At 40.9% G+C, this 26,175-nt stretch overlaps 1 protein-coding gene across 1 annotated transcript; it reads right to left on the bottom strand.

The window, feature by feature from the left end:
* LSG1 (large 60S subunit nuclear export GTPase 1) lies at positions 1 to 25,219 on the bottom strand. Its single transcript, XM_061193249.1, has 14 exons — positions 25,050 to 25,219; positions 23,271 to 23,397; positions 19,311 to 19,431; positions 19,045 to 19,131; positions 18,427 to 18,513; positions 13,315 to 13,375; positions 11,994 to 12,170; positions 8,286 to 8,684; positions 7,756 to 7,857; positions 7,466 to 7,609; positions 6,896 to 7,019; positions 4,448 to 4,527; positions 2,926 to 3,099; positions 1 to 1,427 (listed from the first exon to the last, which is right to left on the bottom strand). The coding sequence occupies exons 1-14, from the start codon at positions 25,146 to 25,148 to the stop codon at positions 1,248 to 1,250; spliced, it is 1,962 nt and encodes a 653-aa protein (XP_061049232.1). The 5' UTR covers positions 25,149 to 25,219; the 3' UTR covers positions 1 to 1,247.
* Positions 25,220 to 26,175: the final 956 nt, after the last annotated feature.

Below are 26,175 nucleotides of genomic sequence, written 5' to 3'. Positions count from 1 at the left end.
CATCAAAATTAAAATTTGGTCAATGAATACTTATGAACAAAAATTTTTAATTTCCCACATATAACAATTTTCAAATATACCAAATACATTATGGTCAGTTAAAGGCAAGGCTTCTTTTTAAAAAAAATTAAAAAAAAAAATTATAACACTTTTTTTTTTTGGCCACACCTCATGGCTTGTGGGATCTTAGTTCCCCCACCAGGGATAGAACCCAGGCCCTTGGCAGTGAAAGCAGAGTCCTGATCACTGGACCACCAGGGAATTCCCAAGGCAAGGCTTCTTAACAGTGAATTCATGAACTTTGGGGACCTGTGAATCTTCTGATACATTTTGCAAAATTGTGTAGGTGGGAATGTGCATTTTTCTGGAGAAAGCATCCATAACTTCCATTAGATTTCCAAAAATATTTATGACACAGAACAAGGTAAGGATCTGAATTAAGGGAATAATGAGGCTCAGAGAAAAAGAGACAAAAGTAAAGAAGTGAGAGGCTGAAGCAGCCATAGTGTATTATAAAGGTGATTGTAAAAGGTCAACTGCCCTTGTTGGTCAACTACTCCTGATGGTCCTAAGTGCTAAGGACATCAAGGATCCCTACACCTAAAACAAGAACCAGCTGCTTAGCTGCCTCTTTCCTCACTCGCTGTGGGTTTGGCTATAGAAAAACCCACGCTCCCCTCTGGGGAAGAGACTCACGGTGACTTTCAACAGAGGATTATGCTCTTCAAGGGCTTTTAAAAATCACCTGTGCTAGCCCCTATTCCAAGATCTGATATGCCTTCTGCCATATTAGGGGTGTGTGCTGGGTATGTGTGTGAGGTGGAGAATCACAAATCTCATAATGTGCTCAAAAATCCATCTAAAATCCCAGTACGTTTTAGTAGATTAAAACTGTTTAAATAATGTGAAATGTCCAAATTGCAGTGTAGCTACACGAACAAATAAAAAACCCATAAGTGGCAATTTAATTTTACTATCTCTTCAAGAAATTCCCAGTTTACAAATTACTATGCATTTGTATATATGTTTACACAAATAAACATACATCATTCATTCCCTCATCTCAGATTCAGCCTCCTACAGGAGCAGGTTTCTGGGGCTCCAAGACGACCCTGTTAATTGGAGTTGGTGCTCTGAGGAGCCCCTCGGTCTTGATATCAGCTGTTGGGTGTGAATCACAAGGGCAGGGTCCACCCTATAGCACCACAGATGCACAGTGCAGATGCTACTTCTGTTGCAGCCCAAGTTCACGTATCCAGGTGCTTATAGAGTCTACGACTTTTCTCTTTTTTATTTCTGTTGCCATGTTTTTTCCAGGGCTTCCCAGCCCCCGTCTCAGAGCTCACAGTAGCTGCCGTCACCAGGCCACTCCCAGGCTTGTAGCCCATCACAGCCTGGACTCCTTTGGTCAAAGCTCTCACATTTTCCTAGGAAATAAGAGATAATATTATTGGCGATGTCAGCAGTCTCCTTTACAGGATATACACAGGATTGCTTATGGAGAACTCCAAGAGAGTGGACTTCCATCTCTCACTGGTCCTCTTTCTCTCCCCATTCCGTAAATAAGCTTCTCAGCGTTTTGTCTTCACTTCATTCTCTTTGTCCTCAACTTTGTTTAGTCCATGGCTTCAAACAACATCTATAACTAGACTCAATACCAGCTATTTTCTGGAAATCTCTATCTTGATATCAAACTTCAACCGGCCACAACCCAAAGTTAGTTAGAAGCTGACTCTCCATTCTTTATTTCGGCTAGTGGTATAAGAATCTGCCCAGCCCTGAAGATGGCACACACTCTGTCTTCCTTATCTATCACATACAGCCAGGCCCCAAGTTCTGTGGATTCCACTCTCAAGAACTTTATACATCTTTCCCCCTCTTCTCCATCCCTACTGCTCTAACCCAGGTGTTCATCAGCTTTCACTGGACCACTGCAAGACTCCTCAAATCCAGTGTGCACATTTCTATCAGAGTTCTCTATTCTGTATCTCTCTAGTCCTGTCCTCACAGATCTCTGATGGCCGCCTGTGGCCTGGGGAATCAAGTTCATATTCCCTCACATGGCACACAAGGCCACCTACAACATGGGCTCTTTACTAAAAAAATCCACTCTCTCACAACTTTTTGCCTTTGTTCATGCTACTCCTTCTGCCTGGAAATCTGGCCCTCACCGCTTCTTCCAACTGACACATTTTTATTTGTTCCTCAAAGTCCAGCTTAAATATCACTTCCTTTCTGTAGTTTAGCAAGGATGTGGAGAAATTAGAACCCTCACACATTGCTGGTGGGGATGTAAAATGGTGCAGCCACTTTTGGAAAGTTTGGCAGTACCTCAACTGTTAAACTTAGAGTTCCCACATGACCCAGCAATCCCACTCCTAATGTATATACCCAAGAGAAATGAAATATATGTCCACACAAACACTTGCACATGAATGTTCATAGCAGCATTATTCATAACAGACAAAAAGTGGAAACAACCCAAATGTCCAACAACTGATAAATGGATAAACAAAATGTGGTCTATCCATTCAATGGAATATTATTTGGCAATAAAAAGGAATATAGTACTGATACATGGGTGAACCTTGAAGCCATTAGGCTAAAGAAGCCAGTCACAAAGGACCACAGAGCGTATGATTTCATTTACATGAAATGTCCAGAATAGACAAATCTTTATATAGAGAAAGTAGATTAGTGGTTGGCAGGGGCTGGGGGCAGAGGGGAGTGGAGAGTGAATGCTAATGGGTACAGGGTTTCTTTTTGGAGTGAGTGGTGATGGTTATATAACTCTGCAATTATCCTATAACTTACTGAACCGTATATTTTAAAAGCGTGAATTTTATGGTATGCGAATGTTATTTCAATAAAGCTGTTATACAAAATGTACTGGATCAGAAGTTAAAGAAAAACTTTAAAACTTACCTGATGGAAAAAAGTTTTATCCACTACATTTTCAATCTGATTTGCTTTTTTATTTCTGCGCGGCTGCATTTTGATTTCCCCACCATTCGCTTTTTTCTCTAGGAGTCGCTGGTGTTGATACTGAAAGGTCACAGGATCTCTTCCAGGAGGAGGATGACAGTACAGGAGTTTACCCTGCAAAGACAACATGCATGGTAACTGCACATCCTCAGGGCCATCTGTGTGAGAGTCCACAGAGGAGGCCTCTCCACCGTGCACACTCTGATGGAACTTTCGGCCTTTTGACAGCTGAGCTGAGTTTTGGTCACTGCAACTGGAGAGTCCCAACTTACACCCTGATGATGATCCTTAGTGTTCTAGAGGCCTACCTCTTCCCACAGCTCCCACACAAGAACGAAATCCTCCCTGTGCCCCCTTTTACCTTGTTTACCGTACTCTTCAGTACATGTATATGATTATACTTAGGAGAATATTTTCCAAAACAAAAGCCAGGACGTAGTTGGACAGTGTGGCTGTACTAATGGGGACACTGGGCCTGCTGCTCTTGTCCACTGGGTGCCAAGTTTCCTCTTTCCACCATAAACACTCTAAAAACTGTGGTTGTTTTTAACTCATCTCCCCCACCCTCCATAGTTTTACAAATGGTAAATGAATAAATAATTCATCTATACAAATATTCTATTAACTGTTTTCCTCCCGAATTTTAAAAAAAGAGAATATGGCTGCCCTCTTTTATTTCTATGCTCCAAGCTCCGCTGATGGTGTATTGAGAAGAGGAGGGAATAAAGTGAAATCCTTACAACCAATTAAGCCCCTGGAATGCTTTTTTGCAGAAAGAAGTAGCTTAATAAATAAAAACTACTGGGGCTAATTATGTGCCAGGCACTGAGCTTAGTGGTGTGTGTGTGTGTGTGTGTGTGTGTGTGTGTCTCCACGCACATACACTGTTCTCATTTATTTCCCATAATAATCTCATGAGATAGGTACTATTAATTCCTATTTTACTGATGAAGAAAACCCAAAACTTAGCATGTCCTCACTTGTAATAGGAGAATAATACTTCACAGACTTACATATTTTTTAATGAGATGACAAACGTAAAACATTTAGAACTATTCCTAGCAGGCCTAGCTTTGAATAAATGTTAGCTATGATTATTATTGTTACTGGACAAGTGTTGGAAGGCAGGTATATAAACAGCTACACTACAAGGAATATTGTGATATAGCTGCAGTAGAAACACCCAAGGGCTGGAGGAGATGGAAAAACTGGAGACATAAATTTATCACCTTCACTGCGAAGAGGTATTCAGAGATCTTCATCTCTTTCATATTATGTCAATCACTTCTATGATTTATATGATGCTAGCTCTCCTGGATCAAGAATATAATTCCAGTTATGTCACAATATCAATGAGAAGATATCTCCTTTATAACCCAGCTGGTTGCCATTACCCTAAACATATGCTGTGGAGAAAGAAGACCTACTTATTCCAGAGGAACAAGAAGCAGGGTTCACTTACATTGACATAATCCTTCAGGATGTAGCGTGCAGATCGAGGTTGGTCTGGCTGTCCATGTGCTGTCATGAATCCTCGCATACCTGTGAGGAGAAATGAATTTTGCAAAACCTAAGTTAGAAAACATCACAACAAAGACAACTGAGGTGATGGAAGTCTAGCTTTTTCTGTTATTACACTGTGCATTCTTATTTAACCTTAAAAAAAAACAAATCAATTAATAATGTAGAAAATATTTTGGTTAGCATTACAAAAACATCTGATAATCCAGAATAGACTATATTGTTACATCTGATCTTCTGACAACCACCTAGCAACATGCTGTGACACATTCAGTCTCTCTCTACTCCAGTCATTTCTTCTATCTCTCTGATTTTAATTACTGATTCAAGGAGGCTACTTGTACAATGCTATGTCGTCAATATTATTAGCAAAACCCAAAGCAATAGAGCAAGTTTTCTTATTTAATGATACGTCTACACCTTTTTCAGTTTCCCAAACATACAATGAAGATCCCTTTAATACTAACTCAATTAGAAGGGAGTAGCAGAGCACAGCGGGTAAGAACACAAGCTTTGGCTGACAGGTTCAAAACTCAGTTCCCTCCCATACTAGCTGTATGTTGGCTCCTTCAGTTTAGAAGAAAGTATCAATAGTTAGAACCGTACACAAAAATACATTTAGGAAAAGGGGGAAAAAAACCCCTAAGATTAAAAAAAAAAAAAAAAAAAAGGATTACAGTAAAATAGTTTTTCCCAGTAAAACACCAAACCCAACAAAACTAAGAAGGAAAAACATTGTTGGGCTTCCCTGGTGGCGCATGGGAATCTGCCTGCCAATGCAGGGTACATGGGTTTGAGCCCTGGTCCCAGAAGATCCCACATGCCGCGGAGCAACTAAGCCCGTGCGCTACAACTACTGAGCCTGTGCTCTAGAGCCCACGAGCCACAACTACTGAGCCCGTGCGCTGCAACTACTGAAGACCGTGCACCTAGAGCCCGTGCTCCACAAGAGAAGCCACCGCCACGAGAAGCCCACGCACCACAACGAAGAGTAGCTCCCGCTCGCCTCAACCAGAGAAAAGCCTGCGCGCAGCAGCAAAGACCCAATGCAGCCAAAAAAACCCCCCCAAAAAACGAAAAAAACATTGTTTATTAAAGTCGTTAACTTCTACAGGGCTAAAGAAACCATAAATAAACACTGGAAAAACATTTGCAGCACAGGTAACAAAGAACTCCTACAAATCATTACGACAAAAACAAATGATGCATAGAAAAAAGTGATTCTCAGAAGACAAAATGGTTAACAAATATATGGACAGATGTTGAATTTCACTAACACTTTAAGAATGTTTAGTCATCTGTTTTTATAAACTGGTTTTGTCCTCACTCTCTTTGATTTCATCAGAGAGAATTAGATGAAAAATCTTAAAAGACTCACATTCCTTTCAGTTTTATCTGGAAATCAAACCAGATGCAAAGTTTAGTACAAAGTCTACCTTTCCCCATCTTTCAGGTTAGCACACTGGAGAGGTCTAGATTAGGAAATCTGGGTTCTCACTGAGGCTATGCCACTGACCAGACATCACCTTGGGCAAGTCATTTCATGCTCTGATTTCAGATTACTTGTCTTACGAAAAGGGGGATGAGAGGTGGGGGAATCTTTAAGGCCCCTTCTTGTCCTATGATTTTGTGACTATAGCAGTCTTGCAACAAGTGCTTAGTATTCATCCTCTTTAAAGTCGCTCAACTAAAGTAAATTCAAGGTCTGATTTTAACCATATAACTGTGGTTTATATCAAATCACCTTTCTCTGCCAGTAGATACTCAAATAACCTGAACTCCTTCCCGGCTGGGGGCAATTCCTTACAAGGCAAGCCACACATGCATGGAAATGTTTTTAACACCGCTTTTTCTTTAGGTAGATACGCGTCTTTCCAGATTACCTTTAAAGTTTGTATTTAAGGTAAATAAATCACAATGAATTGGAGAAATGACAGACAAAGATAATTCCCATGCAGAAAAAGAAAAAGCCAACATAGCCTTAGATCAGAAGCCCTGTGTCTACACTTGGGTGCTAGGCCTCCTATAGGAAAGGGCCTGAGAGAGCCTGGGAAGATGTGTCTCCCAGGCACTTGATTTCTATGATGAAGACCTGGGGAAGAGGCAAAGGATACAGAGCATCTCCTTCTCTAACTCTAAAAAAGCACTTAACACTGAAGTAAAATACCACTCAGGCAGTGGCCGGCTCTCCCTCCTTTACTGCTGGACCAAGTCAGCTACCTGGAGGCCACTTGGTGGGCAAGACCAACAGGACAACAAAAATATCAAGCCTGAAAGATGACATGACAAATGCTAAGGAAAAATTCTGAACTTGTACCTTTGCAGAGTATTTCTCTTAGTAGCTATACTATTATTTTTTGTTCATGTTTTAAAATAAATCACAACTCACATCCATAAGCCGTCAACAGTTCTTCTGACGTTGGAGGTCGCTGGGGATCTTCATCTTCTCTAGGCTTTATGATGTCAATGCCATACGTAGCTTCTAAAACACGTCTTGGAATATTCTGGCAAATGTAAGACTGTCAAGGAATCTGTTTCTTTGAACTGACCCCCTCCTCCTCCCCATGGTGTCTTCTAAGAACATGGTATTTCAGCACCTCTGTGACAAAAAAACTTTTCACCTCTCCAAAGAAGAAGTACGATTATTCGTTAATTTAAAAGACTTTTCTCCCCTCTTTTAAACAAAGCCTTATGCACAATGATCACTTCCAAATGTATCCTTTAAAAATATTAAAATATTATCTCTGAAACAGGCCTTAAAGATGACACATTTTTATGTAAATACACTATAGATTTGTGAGATGACCCTAATTCAGACATAAAGCACCGAGTCTTTGTTTCTAATCCTTACAACTATGTAAGGAGTGATTATTTTTTCCTCCCCTGTCTATTACCCAGACTTTTCTTAAGCCCTAATATACACATAACAACCAAAATTTTGGCACAGCACAGAGGATATTAGTGATATAGGTGGGAGGTGATCTCTCATCTGGTCAATCGGGAGGATTCCACTGCAAATCATCTCGGCTTTGGTAGAGACAAAGGATGGCATCACCAGGCCTGGGCAGTCACATAAGCAGAGGCCAGGTTCCACATAGAGAGTCTGAAAGACAAGTAAGAGGTTTATGCTGGGCATACAGCACAGGAAGGGGAAGACGAGCAGCACACGAGTGGCAAAGAACTCCAGAAAACACCCAGAGGGAGGAACTGGCGGAGAAGGAAATACAGAGGTCGATGCTGTAGAAATACCTGAAAATGCTTGGTGTGACCGGGCGTGGCAGACACAGACACCTTCTTATTGCCCATTATGGTGTTGATTGTCGAACTCTTACCAACGTTTGGGTAGCCCACCTAGAAGGGTGTCAGAAGGAATGTTTACAGTATAAGTTGGCAAGGATCACAGGATGCCGAAAGCCTACCCTATCTAAAAAGCCTATCTAAAGGTAAGAACGTTGGACTGGAAGTCTGAAGACAGCCCTGAAAGCTCTCATTCTAGTATCTCTTGTAAGTGACGTGACAGGTAGGGATGAACTGGGAGACTGCAGAAGATAATTAACATGAACAGTGGTGTAACCAATATAAGCTTTGAGAAAGTTCATTCTTTGAGTTGGGCTTTGCCTGTCACCCAGCCTGCTCCCAGGATGCCCGTGGGCAACAAGAGGGCATCAATGTTCCCTATGACGCCAGGGCCTGACTGATCTCTGGGGTTCCAGTGCAGCTACCAAGGGATGGGCAATACAGACCCTCACGGAACAATTTTATGACATATTTCATCTTACCAGTCCAACAGTAAGTTGTCCATTCTTCACCTTCTTTCCAGAGTGTAGCTGCTTAAAGATCTCCAGTAATTCCTGCTTTGATACCAGGTGGCTAAAATTGCATATTTGCCTCTTCTGTGGGGTTTTCCTTCCTTGAGCCTCAGAATCCACAGTGCAGCTTTCCTGCCAATCCTGGCCACAGGCCTCCTCGTCAGGGCTGCTGCCCTCTTCTGAACACGTCTGCCAATCCTCCTCCTCCTCCTCCCGACAGTCCTCATACTCGCTGTCATCTTCATCACTCCTGGCAACCTCATTAAGTGAAAGATGTTCAGTCTCTTCGTGTAGAATTTCAGCTTCGTCACAACTGGAGTTTTCAAACTCAGCTGTGATGGCTTCTCCCCTGTCTCCGTTTACTTCTTGCTGATGAAATAACAGAAACCACAAAAGTTCAGAAGTGTGTAACAACTGAACTCTTCACTCTGGTGAACAACATTCAGAGTTGGTTATCTAAGATGAACAGAGGACAAGGAAAGTTATGAAGGAGAAAGAAAAAGGTGAATAGAGGGAGAAGATAGCATGAGGATATAACCAAACTATCAACAGTGGTGTCCTCTGGAGTGGTGGACCTTCACTTTACACATTTTTGTATTATTTGAACTCTGTACAAATAACATGTATTACTTTTCTAATAGATAACTCTTTTACCTATTAAAAGAAAGCAAGGGTTTAGAAAAACCTGTATCAAGCTGAACTCCTTGGCAGTACATTTTTTTTGCAATGGGCTGTAGAATAAAACAAAGCATTTCTCATGAACGATAAAACATTTAACATTCTCTTCTCTGCACAAAGCAAGAAGGGTATAATTTGTAATTTGAGCTTCATTGTATATTTGCATTTTCAAAGACAGTGGTTTGCATAGTTAAGGAAACTGCTATTCTTTTATAACTGCCTTTAATAAATCATAGCACCATGGAGCATAGGTCCGTGTGTGTGAAGTATGAGAGCAATAAAACTCAACTCTACGTATGGAAATTATTCACCAACCAACGATTTCCTGTGGAAAGAGAAAGGTAAAAATCATTTACGATTCATGGGTGTGTTAATCCTTCTGAATTCCTATGGATAACAAAGCAGAAATACGGCAATTTATAGAATTACCAATTAGTATCAACAAGGGAGAATTGATTCAGATTTAGAAGTGATGGAAACCTATCATTTCCAAATAATCTAGCATTACAATGAGTAGCCACCACAGGAGAGGGCATGATGAACTCAGTTAAATAGGCATCCTACATTTTAGGAAAGAGATATTAAAAAAAAATGTCAGGGAAAAAAGGTATGATTTCATTGTCATTCCTGGCAACTCAAAAAGAAATATGGAATTGGAAGCAATTTCTATGATAAGTGAGCAATAAATGTAAAGAAGTCACTGTGTGCTCTTCTGCAGAACACAAGAATGTAAACTGAACATGAATGTGTATTTGGAAAACTAAGGCTAGAAGCAGTTTCGGTTCAGGAAAAATGACAAAGGCAACAAAAGGACTTTGCAGTAGTGACATCAAAAATAGAAAGAAAGAAGGGAAAAGTCAGTCTTTTGGGGGAACACAGTGCAATTTAAGAGCTGGCCAAGAGAAAACCAAAGTACTCAATTCAAAAAACTGTCCTATTTTTTTAAAATAAGAAAGGTTAAGCAACCATAGAGAAAGAACCAAACTTCAGATAGGTGAGAAAACAGCGAATATCTATTTTTAGTAAGTTCATGTTTGATACTCAAATGACAGATGTGATTAGATATATCACAATGGTAGCTGGTTACTTGACTTGGAAAATCATGAATAACAGATTTCAGAAGACCTGGGAGGAATAAATAGGGTTCAACTTTTAAAAAGGAAGAAAGAATATCTTCCATAAATCATGCACTGTTAATCCAGAGTCTGACAGGGAAACAATTCCTCAAGTTAGGAAATTCCTCCAAACAATTCCTCCCCTGACAGCAACGGGAGGCAACAAGGGTTCCCTGAGAACAGATGGTGCACACAAATCCCACTTCCCTTTGCAATCTACTCCTTGGTTGATAGGTCAGGGAATACCACAGATGTAAAAGATGAAATGAATAAAACACAAAGTACTCAGAATAGTAGTGCCTGGCTAAGAATAAGTTTTCTATGGGTTAGTTTTTATTAACAGTAATAACAGAGTAACTATTGTTATAGCCTTTCAAATACATCTGTATGCATCACACTAAAATGCTTGGTACCGAGCATTTATTAAGTCCACACAAGGTCACAGAGCCTCTATCCTTGGCTCCGGTCTACTCAACAGCGTTGTCAACGACCAGAAAGAATATATAGAAGGGCCAATACAAAATCTGCAGATGATTCAAAGCTGGAAGAAGAGAAAAGCAAATGACACATGCAAAATGATTCTACCTTGTTCCCAAATCACTAATATTTAAGAGGAACAGCATGATCCTAAGCTGAGCTAAAACCAAAATGAATACCTTTTGCCACATGTAAAGATAGGATGAGATCTGCTTAGTAAGTCTTGTCTTTTAAATATTCGAGGGATGTGGTTGTTCACAGGTTCAATGAGCCAAGAGCATAAGCTCCTTTGAAAGGGGGTGAATTAACAAAAACTCTGAATTACTGGGAGTATCCTGATCACAAGAAATAAGAGTACATGTCCTGGGCAAACCACACCTGGAATACTGTACTCAACCAGCTGCCACCCATTGTAGGCGTCTGACCCAGGCAGACAGGCGGTCAGGGTGAGGAGTGCTCGGAGGTCATGTCTATGAGGAGCAGGAAAGCAGACAATGTATCTTCTGCAGAAGAGAGGACAGGGGGAGAGAGGAAGAGGCCTCAGGTCAAAGGTAGGGAAGCTGACTTAGCTTCACTGGACTGAAGAACTTTCTAACCTTGGAGATAAAAAGGAATGAGACACCTGGTGTCTGCCATTTAAAGCAGTCACAGAGACAGCATGCGACTGCCAGGGAGGTGGAGGGAAGAACTCCCTCACAGAGTTAGAGCTCGCTAACTTGTGAGCTCACCAAGGGAGGGTGCTGTATTCATAGCACCCAGCTCAGCACACTAACCAGTCAGCAAACAGTTGATAAACAGAGGTGAGAGGAAAGGAGGTGGATAGGAAAAGATATGACTTTAAGTCTCTTCCAGCTCTAAGATTCTATCACTAATTTCTTTTCATAGTTGGTTATCATTAATTTTTACTAGAAAATAGCTCCTAAACTGTTTCTGTAAAAAGTGGATTAAAAGATACAGAAAATAACATGGTATATCTTAATTTAGGACTACTTCATTTCTTTGTTTTCAAAACAAAGTCAAAAGAGAGTCTAATCAAGTCCAGAGAAGTTACTACATTCAGTTGTATCTGACTTTTTGTTCTGACTTCTCTTAAAAGCAATTACATACAAGGTCAGTATGAGACTTCCTATACAATTTTCTGCCTAAAATTTAAAAAAATTAAAAATTATAGCTACTATCAGTGTGCATCATAGACCTCTGGGATAGCAGACTATTTAAAAACCAGAGAAAGCAACCTTGTGACTCACTTTTCTATAGATCACCCGACTATCACAGCACTTAGGGAAAAAAGAAACAAAACCCCACACACCAACAATGAAAAAAAAAACAAAAAAAACACCAGAGCACACTTAACAGAAGCCAAAATCCTCCTCCTTGAAACCCAACCTGAAAAAGTCCCCCAGGTTACCTTAGAGTCACCAATCAGTTGAATGGCTTCAGACAAAGCCGACCAGAAAATGACTTTCACATTTTCCTTTTCGAAGAACTCGGCCCAGGCACTCCGCTGCTCGGTAGTCAGCAAGTCAGCCTTATTTATCAGAATAACATTCTCCTTGTTGTCATCAATTGTTTTCACATAACATTCCTATGCAAGATAAAGATATTTAGATATTTCTCCAAAAGGGGAAAAATTAGGCTAATTATACTGAAGATCCCCAGCTACGACTAAAAGTTTTTACTGCCCCCAGTTTTAAATCATTCCTAATTTAAAGATTTTTAATCATGATACATCCTATGGATCCTTTCAGCAAGCTCTGAAAAGAAGTTAGGTCATCTATACTTAGAAAAAATACTCTTCACATAAGAAACTGGGAAGGGTAAAAAGAAATGCTTTCCTGCCCAGTTTAAGTATAACACGTTCTTATTTCTTTAAATTATACAGTTCCTCTCTTTAATAATCCTGAATTATTTCTTTTAAGCAAAGTTAAAGAACTGTATAACTAGATTTGTCAGCCAGCAGGGACTATCTTCAAGCCAAGTGATGATAGCTAATAATAATCTTACCTATTAATATAAAAAACTATTTTTGAAGTCTAAAAGGAAAACAAGACCCAGTGATTAAATTAATTCGCAAGCACAGCTCTCCATTAGGAAATACACCAGAAGTATGAAAGCTGAATTAATAAGAGCTTCCCCATTAAGACTGTTATTCACCAGTGGATTTTAAAATAACCAGTACTATTCCTACTCTGGTCCTCAAACAAAAATAGGAATACTTCATGTGTGTTCAGTGTCTTATTAACTGAAAGCCTGTATCACATTATTTCTTGTGATCCTCACACCTTAATGATTACCTCCTGTGGTGTTTTACACACTTAGCTCATTTGTAAAATACCACAGGAGGTAATAACTATGGTGTGAGAAGAGAAAGCTTAGTGGGATGGGTAAGTGAAGGAACTAGGCATACGCTAAAGTAAGCAAAATGCTATTTCAACTAGAGTCTCTTAAAAAATGAGAAGCACTGGCAAATGCCTATTAACAAAGTGGCTTCTAAAAGTAGAAAGTTCAAGTGTTTGTGCCTTCCTGCAGATGGAAACAACTGTTTGAAGAAAACATTTATCTAAACAGTCCCAAAATGCAAGCTCCTGACCTTGGGAGGAGCAGGAGGCCAGATTAAACAAAGCTAGAGGAGGGTGCAAAGGCCTGCCTAGGGTCACTGCTATCGGTGATGCTGTCCTCCCACTGCTGCCCAAGGACTTAAAGTTTGAATCATGTCACATTTTACTTACCAAATCCTCACACCTAAATAGGAGTGGATTTCGAGCATCTACTATCTGGACCACGATATCACTGAAAAACAAATGTGAGATACACCAATCACTGTGAAGTGAAAGGAAATAGTAGCAAACACTTTCCACATATTAAGCACTGATATAACTTTTTAAGGTACAATTATCCCCAGTTTATATACGAAGAGACTGAAGTTTAGAACAGCTAAGTGGCTTGTTCAAGGTCACCAGCTACTAAGTGAGGGAGCTGGAATGAGAACGCAAGCACTCTGGACCAGAGCTTGTAGTCTCTGATGATGTTTCATTGTTAAAACTTTTACCTGTATCTTCTAGCAAACTCTCCTGGAGAGATCAAAGAGTATTCCAAAGACTTCAATCCAAGGTGAGGTCTACTGTACACTCAGTGCCTAGTTTACACTTGTGTTAAGTAAGGCCTCAAAAACCCCTAATATATCACCTGCTCACAGCTGCCACCATCAAAGCCTATATCTTATTTAAACCTAGGGCTGAAAAGTGTACATGTAGCAAATCATCATCCACCAGTTCCAAGAATGTGTTTAAATGGCAAAAATACAAAACAGCAAAATATCAACTTAAGTTGCCATAATGAAGCAGGAATGATGAGTCCAACACCTTCCATCACATGTAAGATGATGTAGCAATACGAAAACTTTCTGCGGCTGACAGCAAGCCCCTCGAATCCCTCACAAATGTAGTGGGGACGACAGCAGCTGAGCACTGTAAGAATAAATACTGCACTTCTCCGGCAGAATCCTCCCTCCCTTCAGACCCTGTGGCTAGGAAAGCTGCTTTAAGGGCCAGCTGTGACCGCCACTGGAAGGAAACAAGCTGTGGATGTGCTACCACCTTCCACCAGTCTCCCCCAAATCCGTATCTGGTCAGCTTTTCCTGAGGTAACTCCTATGCAACCGAAGGCGATGTATTAAATCAAGGTTACCATTTAGGGCAGAGCTTTTGACAAAGTGCATTCTCCTTCAGAATAGTTAAATTTCCAGCATGATCTTGTGAGTCAAAGAAACTCACAGACCTGCTAATTTATGACAAATTGCTTTTAAGTTCTCTAGTTAAGTGCGTCCTAGTATTTCCTTCTTTAAGGTAATATCTACCACTTTCCAACTGTGAGGATTTAACAGTAAATGCAAAAATGACTGCAAAAAATGGACAAAGCCTAATGAACTAAAATTACAAGGTCCACACACATTATGTCTACCCACCAAACAGGTAGAAAGAATAACCAGCTTAGACACGCCAGTAAGAAAAGAAGAAAAGTTTAAGGCAGCTTGCTTCGTGTGCTGAATTAGGATGCCTAGCAAAGTGCCAGCTATGTACCGGGAAGGGTTGATGCAACACAATGGAAGCGCCTTGTCTTACTGGAATACAGCGTTCTGCCCTCCGTGCCTCGGCAGTTTCCACCATTTCAATGACATACTATACATCAAATCTTTTCTGATAACTACTCTTGAAATTAAAGAGGCAGATGGCGTAGCTAGCCTGTTACCAAACAGGAGACATCTGCTGTACAGAACATATCAATAAATATTTCCTATTAAAAGACACAGCAGTAGTCACTTTACTGATGTTTCTATGTGACTCAGATCCACTTCTGTGTGATATAAACTATATTCCCTGAGTCAGAAACATGTTCTCTCTTATAAAAACACAGAGAAATATCACAAAAAAGTAAAAGAGCAAGTAATGCTGTAATCCACTAGAAGCTAGAAGTTTCAATAGTACAGGCTCACTCTGGGGAAACAAATTGCTTATTTAGGGGCATGAAAAGCAAGGGAAGGGCCTTGCTGTTAAACCTGGAAGAACACATATGGCTACCTCTGTTGCCTCTCAAAGCCTGCAAAACATGAAAGCAAAGACTGGAACTCATCAGGACAAAGAGAAAGAAAGAACAGCAACTAAGAAATGTCAGCCCAACGAGAAGTGAGCCTGTTCACGCCCCAGAGCTCCGAGAAAGCTCAGGATTAGAAGCATCACGTCTAGCTTTCATGGCAAGAGTGAGGTATAGGACTGAAATCATTCTCAGCAGGGAGCAATTAGGTCCACGCCCCTGTTCCATTCAGCCAGGCAGCCACACGCCACCCCATAGCCCCTGTGGAGAAAATGAACCCATGGAGAAAATGAACTTGAGAGGCTCCTGAACTGGGACCTCAAGCACAGGAGAAGGTGGGAAAGAGGTGCTGTACTGAAGAGAGGAGGATTAAACGTAAGTCTACACCCCAAATGATGAAAATGCCCAGCTCCCTTGTATTACACCACCACCTTCAGCCCTGTTCCTGGCAGGAGACAGTCCTCCTCTTTAAGACACTGACTGATCCTAGGGAAAACACTCATAGATACTGACATCTTGGCATATTCCAAAAAAATAAAATTGATCCCTGCTCAGTTACTGTACAGTGAAGTTCACCAGTGGGCAAACTCCACCCAAACAAAAGTCCTGTCAATCAGCTTTGTAATGCTTTGTTCTTAAATATGAACAGACAACAAACATCACTTGACATCAGATGAAGGCCTCTTATGTAAAAGTCAGAAACCAGAATAAGTAGGAAAAAAAAAAAAGGAATGCAGAGGGAAGACAGGCAATAAAGGAAGTAGGAGAAAATCTACAATAAAATAGTAAACTATAAGCGTGCAAATGGGGGCATTCCCTCAAGGGTGAGGTTTCAGTATTTCACATTGTTACCATTTATCTTTGGAAATAAGAAAACAGACATTTTCAGCAGTACATACCCCAAATGCTAATGAGGCCCTGAAGGAGAGATTAGCTCACTCTGCTCCCTGGGAGAACCATACTGGGTCTTCCCAAGCCCCATTCAAGCCTGCATGGAGCCCGCGATCAGGAGCAAGCTTCCCCTTTCTTCAGGCTTAGAGATTTGCCTTGCTACTCTGACCTCCTCACATCCCAGGCCAACAGCCCTCTCTGCCCCTGAGGGAGCAAGATGAGGGGGGGAGGTATATAAGTGACTTAAAAAAAAAGAGAGAGAGAGATAATTCACATATCATAAGATCCATCTTTTAAAAAGTGTACAGTTCAGTGGTTTTTAGTATATTCACAAAGTGGTGCAACCATCACCACTATCTAATTCCAGATCATTTTCATCACTCTAAAAGGAAATGTAAATAACTTCTACAAATTTAATCCAGGTCCTTTTTCTTAGTAACGGTGCTAAATGTGCTAATACTCTTTACCAAGAATCCCAGTTAAAGCGCCCTGTTTCCTAATGTTCTTATTGGGTGTATTTTATGGACTAAACAAACAAACAAACAAACAAACCCACATCCTAAGGGCTCCTTGTTAAAAGCATCATTTCAAATATAAGGTTCATTTATGATCTCCAAAATTTACAAGCAGCTCATGCAGCTCAATATCAAAAAAACAAACAACCCAATCCAAAAATGGGCAGAAGACCTAAACAGACATTTCTCCAAAGAAGATATACAGATTGCCAACAAACACATGAAAGAATGCTCAACATCATTAATCATTAGAGAAATGCAAATAAAACTACAATGAGATATCATTTCACACCAGTCAGAATGGCCATCATCAAAAAATCTACAAACAATAAGTGCTGGAGAGGGTGTGGAGAAAAGGGAACCCTCTTGCACTGTTGGTGGGAATGTAAATTGATACAGCCACTATGGAGAACAGTATGGACGGTCCTTAAAAAACTAAAAATAGAACTACCATACGACCCAGCAATCCCACTACTGGGCATATATCCTGAGAAAACCATAATTCAAAAAGAGTCATGTACCACAATGTTCATTGCAGCTCTATTTACAATAGCCAGGACATGGAAGCAACCTAAGTGTCCATCGACAGACGAATGGATAAAGAAGATATGGCACATGTATACAATGGAATATTACTCAGTCATAAAAAGAAACGAAACTGAGTTATTTGTAGTGAGGTGGATGACCTAGAGTCTGTCATACAGAGTGAAGTAAGTTAGAAAGAGAAAAACAAATACCGTATGCTAATACATATATATAGAATCTAAAAAAAAAAAAAAAAAAAAAAGGTCATGAAGAACCTAGGGACACGGGAATAAAGACGCAGACCTACTAGAGAACGGACTTGAGGATATGGGGAGGGGGAAGGGTAAGCTGGGACAAAGTGAGAGAGTAGCATGGACATATATACCCTACCAAATGTAAAACAGATAGCTAGTGGGAAGCAGCCGCATAGCACAGGGAGATCAGCTTGGTGCCTTGTGACCATCTAGAGGGGCGGGATAGGGAGTGTGGGAGGGAGGGAGACGCAAGAGGGAAGAGATTTGGGGATATATGTATATGTATAACTGATTCACTTTGTTATAAAGCAGAAACTAACACACCACTGTAAAGCAATTATACTCCAATAAAGATGTTAAAAAAAAAAAGGTTCATTTATGGAATCCTTATAAATAATTCATACACTCTTTGACAAAATAAAAACCTTTTAGCTATCAGGATATGGAAAAGCCTTAAAAAATCTCACAGTCTCAACTTATCAAAGGCATTCTCTTCTTTTCAAAGCCCAATTAAAACAAATCACTCCTTAATTTCCCCCAATACTACTAACTGCTCCTTCCTCTGCTCTGACTCAGCCCACTACCCTCTCTCTAATACAATAGGAACCACACTCCAGTTTGTATTTTACTAATACCTTAGTGCAACGATTGCGTTTCATCCAACTGTATGCCCCTGGTGCTTGGCCCTTTTCTTGGCCTCCCCCATAACATATTTGCTCTTTGCAAGCAGACACCTACCCCTTTCCCAGCCATATTTTCCATATTACCGATAGGAACTCATACACATTTGCTGAAAAACTACAGGTGCTTCAGAACTCATCTTACAGAAGATAGTCACCACTCTTGCAAGTTTATCAATGTGTTTATCTAATAACAAAAACCCCTTATATTTAAAAAGAAATATAGTATCATACTTTCAGGTTTTATAATAATTCTCAGTAGCCCTGTGCATAACTTGATCCTGTCCCCTCAGCCCCTCCCTGGGCTCACAAACATATATAACTTCCCAATCTAATATACCGCCACCACCACATACTCCTTACACAAAAAGAAAACGGTAACCTACCTTCTTTCAATCACCCTCCAGAGCTGGCGCCAAAAATCCAAATTTCTTTCAAATGGAGTCAATATCAGGTCTTGTTCCTCTTCCAACCTGGTTTTAGAATGAGAAGTTTATACCTCTGCCAGATTATAATAGTAGGGTTCAAGTAGTATAAACACCCAAATTCACTGCATTAAAAAAATAAGTACACAAGTATTAACTGTCAAGTGATTTTTATATACTTTCTGCTGAATCAATACGCAAATCAAATGCAAATTTTATACTTAAGCTTTTTAAGCCCTGAAAGTTTATTTAACACACGAAGTGACATTTCTCCCAGACATCTCTTCCTGGAAGAATGCTCCAGAGAGCAGTGATCAACTCCAGGGTGACTAATGGCTAGAGAAGGGTATGAAAAGGAGAAAAGGCCAGGAATGGAGCAATCAACTCACCATCTTTGTGCAAGGACGCATGTGCACAAAGCAATGCGGTTTGCACACACACCAATTTGCACTTATAAGATGAAATCTACCATTTCCCTTTTAAAAGAACAAAGCCTTCAAAATGCAAATAGCAATGCAAGCACACTAAAATGCCTAACTCAGAATTTCAAGGCAAATCTTCCTGTAGGCTAACACTCACCGGACAAGTTGACGTCTCCATTCTAGAAAGTTATCTTTCTCTGCCTGTTTGAGTTCTTCTGGGCTAGTTTTTTGGTCCCACTTTGGTCTGCAACAATCATAAAGGAAAAAAAAATTCCACGTGAGTTACCAAAATAACATAGGAGATTGGGATTTAATAATAGCAGCTGAGAAAAGAAAGCAGAAAAACGTGAACACCAAATAAAAAATTTTATATTTAGTGGCCTTGTTATGCCTTTTAATGTCCTATATTTTTGTTCAACTCACCTCCTTGGGATACACAAGAACTGTTTGTTTTCTTCATGGAGTTTCTTAATTCTCTGGTTCTCCTCAAAAGACAGTAGTCCAGTTCTAGCCTCAGGAGGCACAAATTTAATATTAAGCTTCTCTGTTTGTAGGGAAAAAAAAGTACTGTTATTTAAGAGGACTTATAGAGAGTGAATGTTGGTCATTACTTAGAAAACTAAAAATATGAGCACCTAAAACAGAATTTAAGCTTTCTTGATTTAGATAGATTCCCCTAGCCTTGAATTAATTATAATTTCTAAAGGAAGCTTTCTAGCCACCCCCCAAAAAAGAATACAAGAACAGATCTTTACTAAAACTTTCAAAAGATCAACCACTTTTTCAAGTACTGATTTTATAAAACTCCACATGCTAAATGCATTTCATGGAAATAGAAGCAATAAGAGTGAGAAGGGATTGTAAACATTCATTACAACCAATCTCCTCATTCTACATGTAGAGAATAATTGTAAGCCAATGGGAGTGAGGGGGGAAGCAAAGATTCAGCAAGGAGACTCACTCCAGTTAGAACTGGTAAATTACTACACAGCTATAATTTATATGAAATATTTATGAACATCCACAATTAAGCTATATAAGAATTCAAAGGAATAAAAAAACGCCCAGTCTATGTATGAACCAGAGACCTCTGCTCTAGGGCTCTATCCCCCTCAAGTTGCTCCAGGCCCCTCTACTGTACCACACACGGCCACCTAGTCTCCTGGGCAGGTGACTCCACTGAGATAAGCACCTGAGAAGCCAGCTAAGCTTCTTACCAAAATGCCAAGGGGAGGTCCTATCCAAGGATAACAGGACATCTTCAGCAATGTTCCTCTCAACCTTTAAGCAAAGACTGCAATCTGCTACCCTCATTGGACCACCAATTCTGCACGGTCCAGTCACCTAGAGCAGCAGTCCCCAGCCTTTCTGGCACCAGGGACCAGTTTCATGGAAGACAATTTTTCCATGGACTGGCGGGGGGTGGGGTGGGGTGGGATGGTTCAGGAGGTAATGCGAACAGTGGTTCAGGCGCTAATGCGAGTCATGGGGAGCGGCAGATGAAGCTTAGCTCGCTCGCCCACCGCTCACCTCCTGCTGTGCGGCCTGGTTCCTAACAGGTCGCGGACTGGTACCTAGGTTGGGGACCCCTGACCTAGAGTACAGCCAGTTCAGTCACCATTCTCATTCATGTCATCCTCAACCAACAGTCAGAATACACATCCCTTTAGCCCTTTCACATTATTTCCTCCTTCCAATGGTGATCTCCCACCCAGTGTTCCCACTCTGCTTGGGCCAACCTCTGTAAACGTCTCCAGCCCCTTGATTCTTTCCTCTTCTCCCAGTGTACCACCCAGCTTGCAGCTTCACTTCTTTCCCTATTTGGCTAAAACCACATGGTCCATCCATTCCACCACTCTCCGACCAAACATCAAATTCCTTAGCCCACTGCACCGAGCCAACTATCCATTCTCGTTCTCATTTCAGTAACGATGCTGAGTTCTGCTGGAGGTAATCACACAATAATGCAGCCACCTGTCTCTGAACTGTTTTTACTACCAACACTTCTGACACCGAATGTGTGGGTTTTCCCACACCAACAACCAGTTCTCCAACTCTCCAGACACCAACCGGGTGTCCTACAATTCAATTCTATTCTGACACTAACTATCAAGTGACTTCCCCACTTCAGATGCCAAATCTCTGAATGTATTTTTATGGAGGCCCCATAGATTAAATCATTGGCCACTGGTGATTAACTCAATCTCCAGGACGTCTCCGCTCCCCAGTGGTTGAGGGAGGAGTTTCTGAAAATCCCAACCCTCAAATCCCAGGGTTGCTTCCTGTGGCAATCAGCCCCCACAGGGGGCCTTTTGGGCTAGGGGCCCAAAGGTCACCTCATTAGCATAAACTCTAGTAAGGCTGCAAGGGGCTTATTATGAATAACAAGGCACTCCTCTCACCCCTACCACTCAAGAAATTACAAGGGTTTTAGAAGCTCTTGTATCAAGGAACCAGAGATGAAGACCAAATATAAATGTATTTCTTATTATATCACAATATCATATCTTCCTCTTACTTGCTGAACATAAGAAGTGAGTACGGCCTGTGCCATCTTTTAAAAGTAAAGAGTTCCCAGTGAACACTTAGCATTTCTCATTGTTTTGCTCTCCTTTGCAAGGTCAGGGATCCATCCATGTGAGAACCGGCTTAAAAACCATGGATCTAACCTGATTCAAAATGCACTATGTACACACACACACACGTACAATTTTGCCTGCAATCTGAGGGGTTCACAGACAGCTGAAACTTGTAGCCTCCAGGTTAAGTTCCTGTCCCTGTGTGTCCAGGAGACAAGTGCTGTCTGAAGGCCACAGAGAGTTGAGACAAAATTCTATCACTTCTACATTATTAAGGAAAAAGGGAAAAAGGCATGAAATTAATTTCAATGAGGAATTCTTACCGATTTTTGAAAGGCTTATGGAAACTTCATTATGTAGGTATGACTGCTCAAGTCATTGGTCATTAGTGATTAACTTAATCTCCAGCTCCTCTCCTCTCCCCAGTGGGGCTAAAAATTCCAACCTTCTAATTATCCTTACATTGCTCACAAGACCAACCCCCATCCTGAAGCTATTTAGGGGTCCTCATTAACATGCAAAAAGACACTCCTCACTCTTCACTTACTCCACCCCCTCCATAAAGTCTGGTTTATTCTAGCCCACTAAAAATCTTGTTCCTATTCTTTTCTCCACTCTTCTACTACTACTATTTCAGTTCTGGCCTGATTCTCTTGCTGGACTAAAGCAATAGTTTCCTAACTAGTCTTTCTTCCTCAAAATCCATCAGTGATCTTTCAAAAAATGTTTCCTACTTGCTTACATCCCTCTAAAGACTCCTTTAAAGCCCTTATTTTCTCCTGGCCCTGGCCCTAGCCCTCCTCCCTAGTGTTGGTGCATCACATCCTGTCCCCATGTACTTTAAGCACCAACAGGGTGAAGCTCCTAACCGTTTTCTGAACAAAGTAGACTGCTGCTCAGATCTTAGTTTCAAGTGCTCTGCCTGCCTGTGTATAATGTCCTGTGTCATCTCACCTGTCCTGCTAACATCTACTCATCTTTTAAGACTCAGTCCCAGGGTAAAGCTTGCCCTGACTGGCCGTAGTTTTCCTTCAGACAGAAATGAACACCAGCTCCATCTTTTATGACCCCATTCTCTGCTACAGACTTCTTTTATAGCACCTTAGACAAAATTCTGCAGAAACAAAATTTGTCTTAGTCAACACCATACTTTTAGGAGCCAGTACAATACCTGAGAGTAGCTGGGGCTCAATAAAAGCATTCTGAACAAATGAATGAATTTACTAAACAACATAATAACACTTATAATAAGAGAAGAGCAATAGAAATGGTAGTTTATAATGCTGTCTCTGTGCCAGGTAGTTTTCTAAGTGCTTAGAAAAAACAAAAACAAAAACAAAAAAAGGGAAAGCAGTGATTAAAACAAATTACATGCATGGAAAAATTCACTATTATGTGTTAACAAGTGCTTTAAAATACAATTCAAATTGCCTAAGTTACAGCAGCAGGCCCAGGATTTTGCTTCTAACAATGGTATCAGAAAACATTTTCTGGAAAATGCTGGTATTGTCACTGTAATGTTGACTGGTCTCTTTCCTTATGAGAGACTGAGGTTCTTGAATTTGATATGATGATGGATAACCTGAAGTGTTTTTTAGAGCTGAATTTGAAAAGTGTGGCACATTCTGTACCTCCCAGTTGAGTTCACCTGGACCTTCCCACGCTGCTTCTGGGATATCTGCCTTTGGATTAAAGACAGCTCCTTTATGAGTTTGGTAGGATCGGCAAAACACTTCCAAGTAGACTTATTTGTATATAGTCAGCAAAGACACAAATGTGCTGTAGGCACTCAGCAACAACTTACCAGCTACAAACTCTGTTCCTGCAAGTTCCGCAGTGGCAAGGAAGTCATCCAGGGAGCTCTGTTCAGTCACGGACTGAAGATTAAGACGACCCCAATCATAGCCATCATTGAGTTCACTTGTGTGCAACTATGAATAAAACACAAGGTGGTAATACAGCTGCTCTATTCTGCTCTTAACATCCAAACTAACTCCCAAGTAACTATTCTATGGTCTTGAGGGTGGTATCAGCCCCTTTAGAGTCAATACTAATAACAGTTAACATTTAAATGAGCACTTTCTTACCTCATGATAGTTACTCTCTATTTATTTTCTCATTTTATTTTCAAAATCTTCTAAGATAAATTTTATTGTATCTCTATTTTACTGATGAGGAAACAGGATTAAATTAGATAAAATAACTTGCCTATAGTGGCAAGCTAATATGTGGTAGAGGTAAGAACCTGAACCCATATACCATATACTCTGGTCCTGGCAGCCACTGTTAGTCACATTTTTTTGATGGAGACCCACAGTAAGAAATACATTTCACATAGTGACCCAAATGCTGTGAGAAACTTAGTGATACAACTGTGTACCATTCAGTATAGTAAAATGGAAACAAAGGAATCCTGAAACAAAGCTACTTTATTACATGCCACACAGACTGGTATTTTCTTGAATTCTATTCTGTAGGGTGAAAAACCTGGCTAGTTGTGAGCTACTGAACTGATTTCCAGACACAACCCATAGTTTGATAAGATAAACACCATCCTAAGCTCTACACTCTGTACAGGTGCAAGTAAATGAAAAAATTGAAGGTTAAAAGGCTAGGTGGTTTGCCCAAGGCCACAGAATCAGCAAAAATCAGCATAAGGATTAGAATCCAGTTCTTTAGAATTCATAATCGAATCTTCCCACTACTTCCTAATGGGTACATTAACAACAAGTTGCTTCAAAATCAATTAAAATTACTGGTAATCTAATGTCCAGAGTAACTCTGACCTGATGAATATTGATGAGCTCTGTATGCTGTTTACTCTGCAGATTACACAGATGGAAGTTAGATGGTGTGAAGTGCACATGGATAATTAGAGACACCTTTGACTTTGCACAGATTCTTACAGAGAACTTCGTGAGTTCTCAAATACATGAGGGAATGAATGTCAAAATGACAAACACAAGTCAAACTACTTCATCCGCTTTTCAAGGATCCTAAAAATTATGATCGTTCCCAGGTCCAGGGAACTATTAGGCCCGCCAAACTTTGGAGATAAGTTGTTCAGCTTTGAGTGAAACCACTAGGGAATAAAAAGGGTGGAGCAGGAATCTGAGTTATTTTGTACTTCTGGTACCAACCAGCGGCTACTGGAGGGTCAATTCTTTGAACAAATGAATACAAAAAGTAGTTTTTATGTCTTTCCTGTGCAGAAACTTCCAAACGCTTCCATGGCTTACAGGGCAAAGACCAAACTTTTATCCTGGCATTCAAGATCTCACTGCAACCTCATCACCACATTAGCCTCCACCTCTGGGCCCTGTGCCTTGCTAGAAGGAGGGCCTGTTTATCTGCCTGGGAGGCTCTAAGGGACTTGAACATTTGCGCATTGTGGTATCCGCGGGGAGTGGGGGGGGGTCCCAAACCGACCCCCGCGGTTAACGGGGGACGACTGTATTCATCCTTAGAAACCCTATTTTGGCATCATTTCCTCTGGAAAATTTCCCTGTGACCTCTGACCCCAAGCTTCACAGCTTTCAGACTCTCATAACTAGACAGACTGGGAAAGATGACAAGGTCTTACCCAGGAGTCGGTGTGACGATGGCTACGGCTCCGCTGAACTTGCTGGCGGATAAGAGCCCGGCCCAGGGTCCCAGCCTCCGGCGCCCTCCTCCGACCCATAGCTGCCCCGTCGGCGTACAAATGTTCCTTGCCGGACCCGCTCCTGTTTTTTGGACTGTTAGGCGATAGATCTCCGGAAGTGACGTATGAGCTAGCCCAAGTAGTTAAGGCCCGAAGTTGAAGGGAAACACAATAATTGTTTCAAATCGCCACTTATATATCTCATATTTGCCACTATGATGGAAAATAAATGTAAAGTGGTCTGAGGACTTAATTTTCAATATATATTCCTAGGAATATCTCAAATTTTGATAAGTTGATTAAATTAAAAGAATGGTACCTTCCAAACTTGTGCATCGGCCTTTAGCGTCCGGTGTAGAACTAGGAGACATGGAAAACGTGGCCGTTCATATTCGGGATACTAGCCCCGCCTCCCGGCTACTTTCGTCAGAAGGAGGCGGAGACCCGGGTGAAGGGTGTTCCTGCAGCGCTAGGTGGCGTTGCTTCCTGGCGCTAGTTTTCGGCCGGTGTTCTAAGGTGTGTCCTCGCCGTTGTCACGGCAACTAAACAGCTTTTTGTATACTTGGTCTTCCGGAGCTGTGAACTGGTGAGAAGAGTCCCAGCCTGGATGGCAGTTCGGAATGGAAAGAGCTTGGCAAGGTTGCAAGGAAAGCCAAATGGATCTGACTTAAATGCTTTTTTTTTTCAAATAATTTTTTAAAAAGCGTTTAAAAGTTCCACCTAGAATTGTATTTAAATTTTCCTATAAATTAAAATAAAGTGAAAAGCAGTGACCCCGCTCCACTCTTTGCGGCCTGGATTTTGTTTCTCACCTTATCGTTAGAAAAGTCGGGTTAGAGTTGTGCGGGTGTTGGGCGTTTAAGCTCTATTCTCCTTAATCAGGAGGAACACCTCAATGTTGTGATGCTCCGGAGAGGAAGCAGCTTGCCCAAGTCAGAGATGAAATATATTCGGAGTCAGGCATCAAACCCAGGTCTCCTCACTATTTTATTCGTTCCTGGGGCAAGGGGAGAATGACGGTTGTTAGTGTGTATTTCAGAATCCAGTTCTCAAACTTTGATGTGCA

Source organism: Eubalaena glacialis, chromosome 6 (assembly GCF_028564815.1).
Source record: "Eubalaena glacialis isolate mEubGla1 chromosome 6, mEubGla1.1.hap2.+ XY, whole genome shotgun sequence".
Taxonomy (NCBI): Eukaryota; Metazoa; Chordata; class Mammalia; order Artiodactyla; family Balaenidae; genus Eubalaena; species Eubalaena glacialis.
The sequence above is the reverse complement of the archived record's forward strand: the minus strand, read 5'-3'. Positions and strand labels throughout refer to the sequence as shown.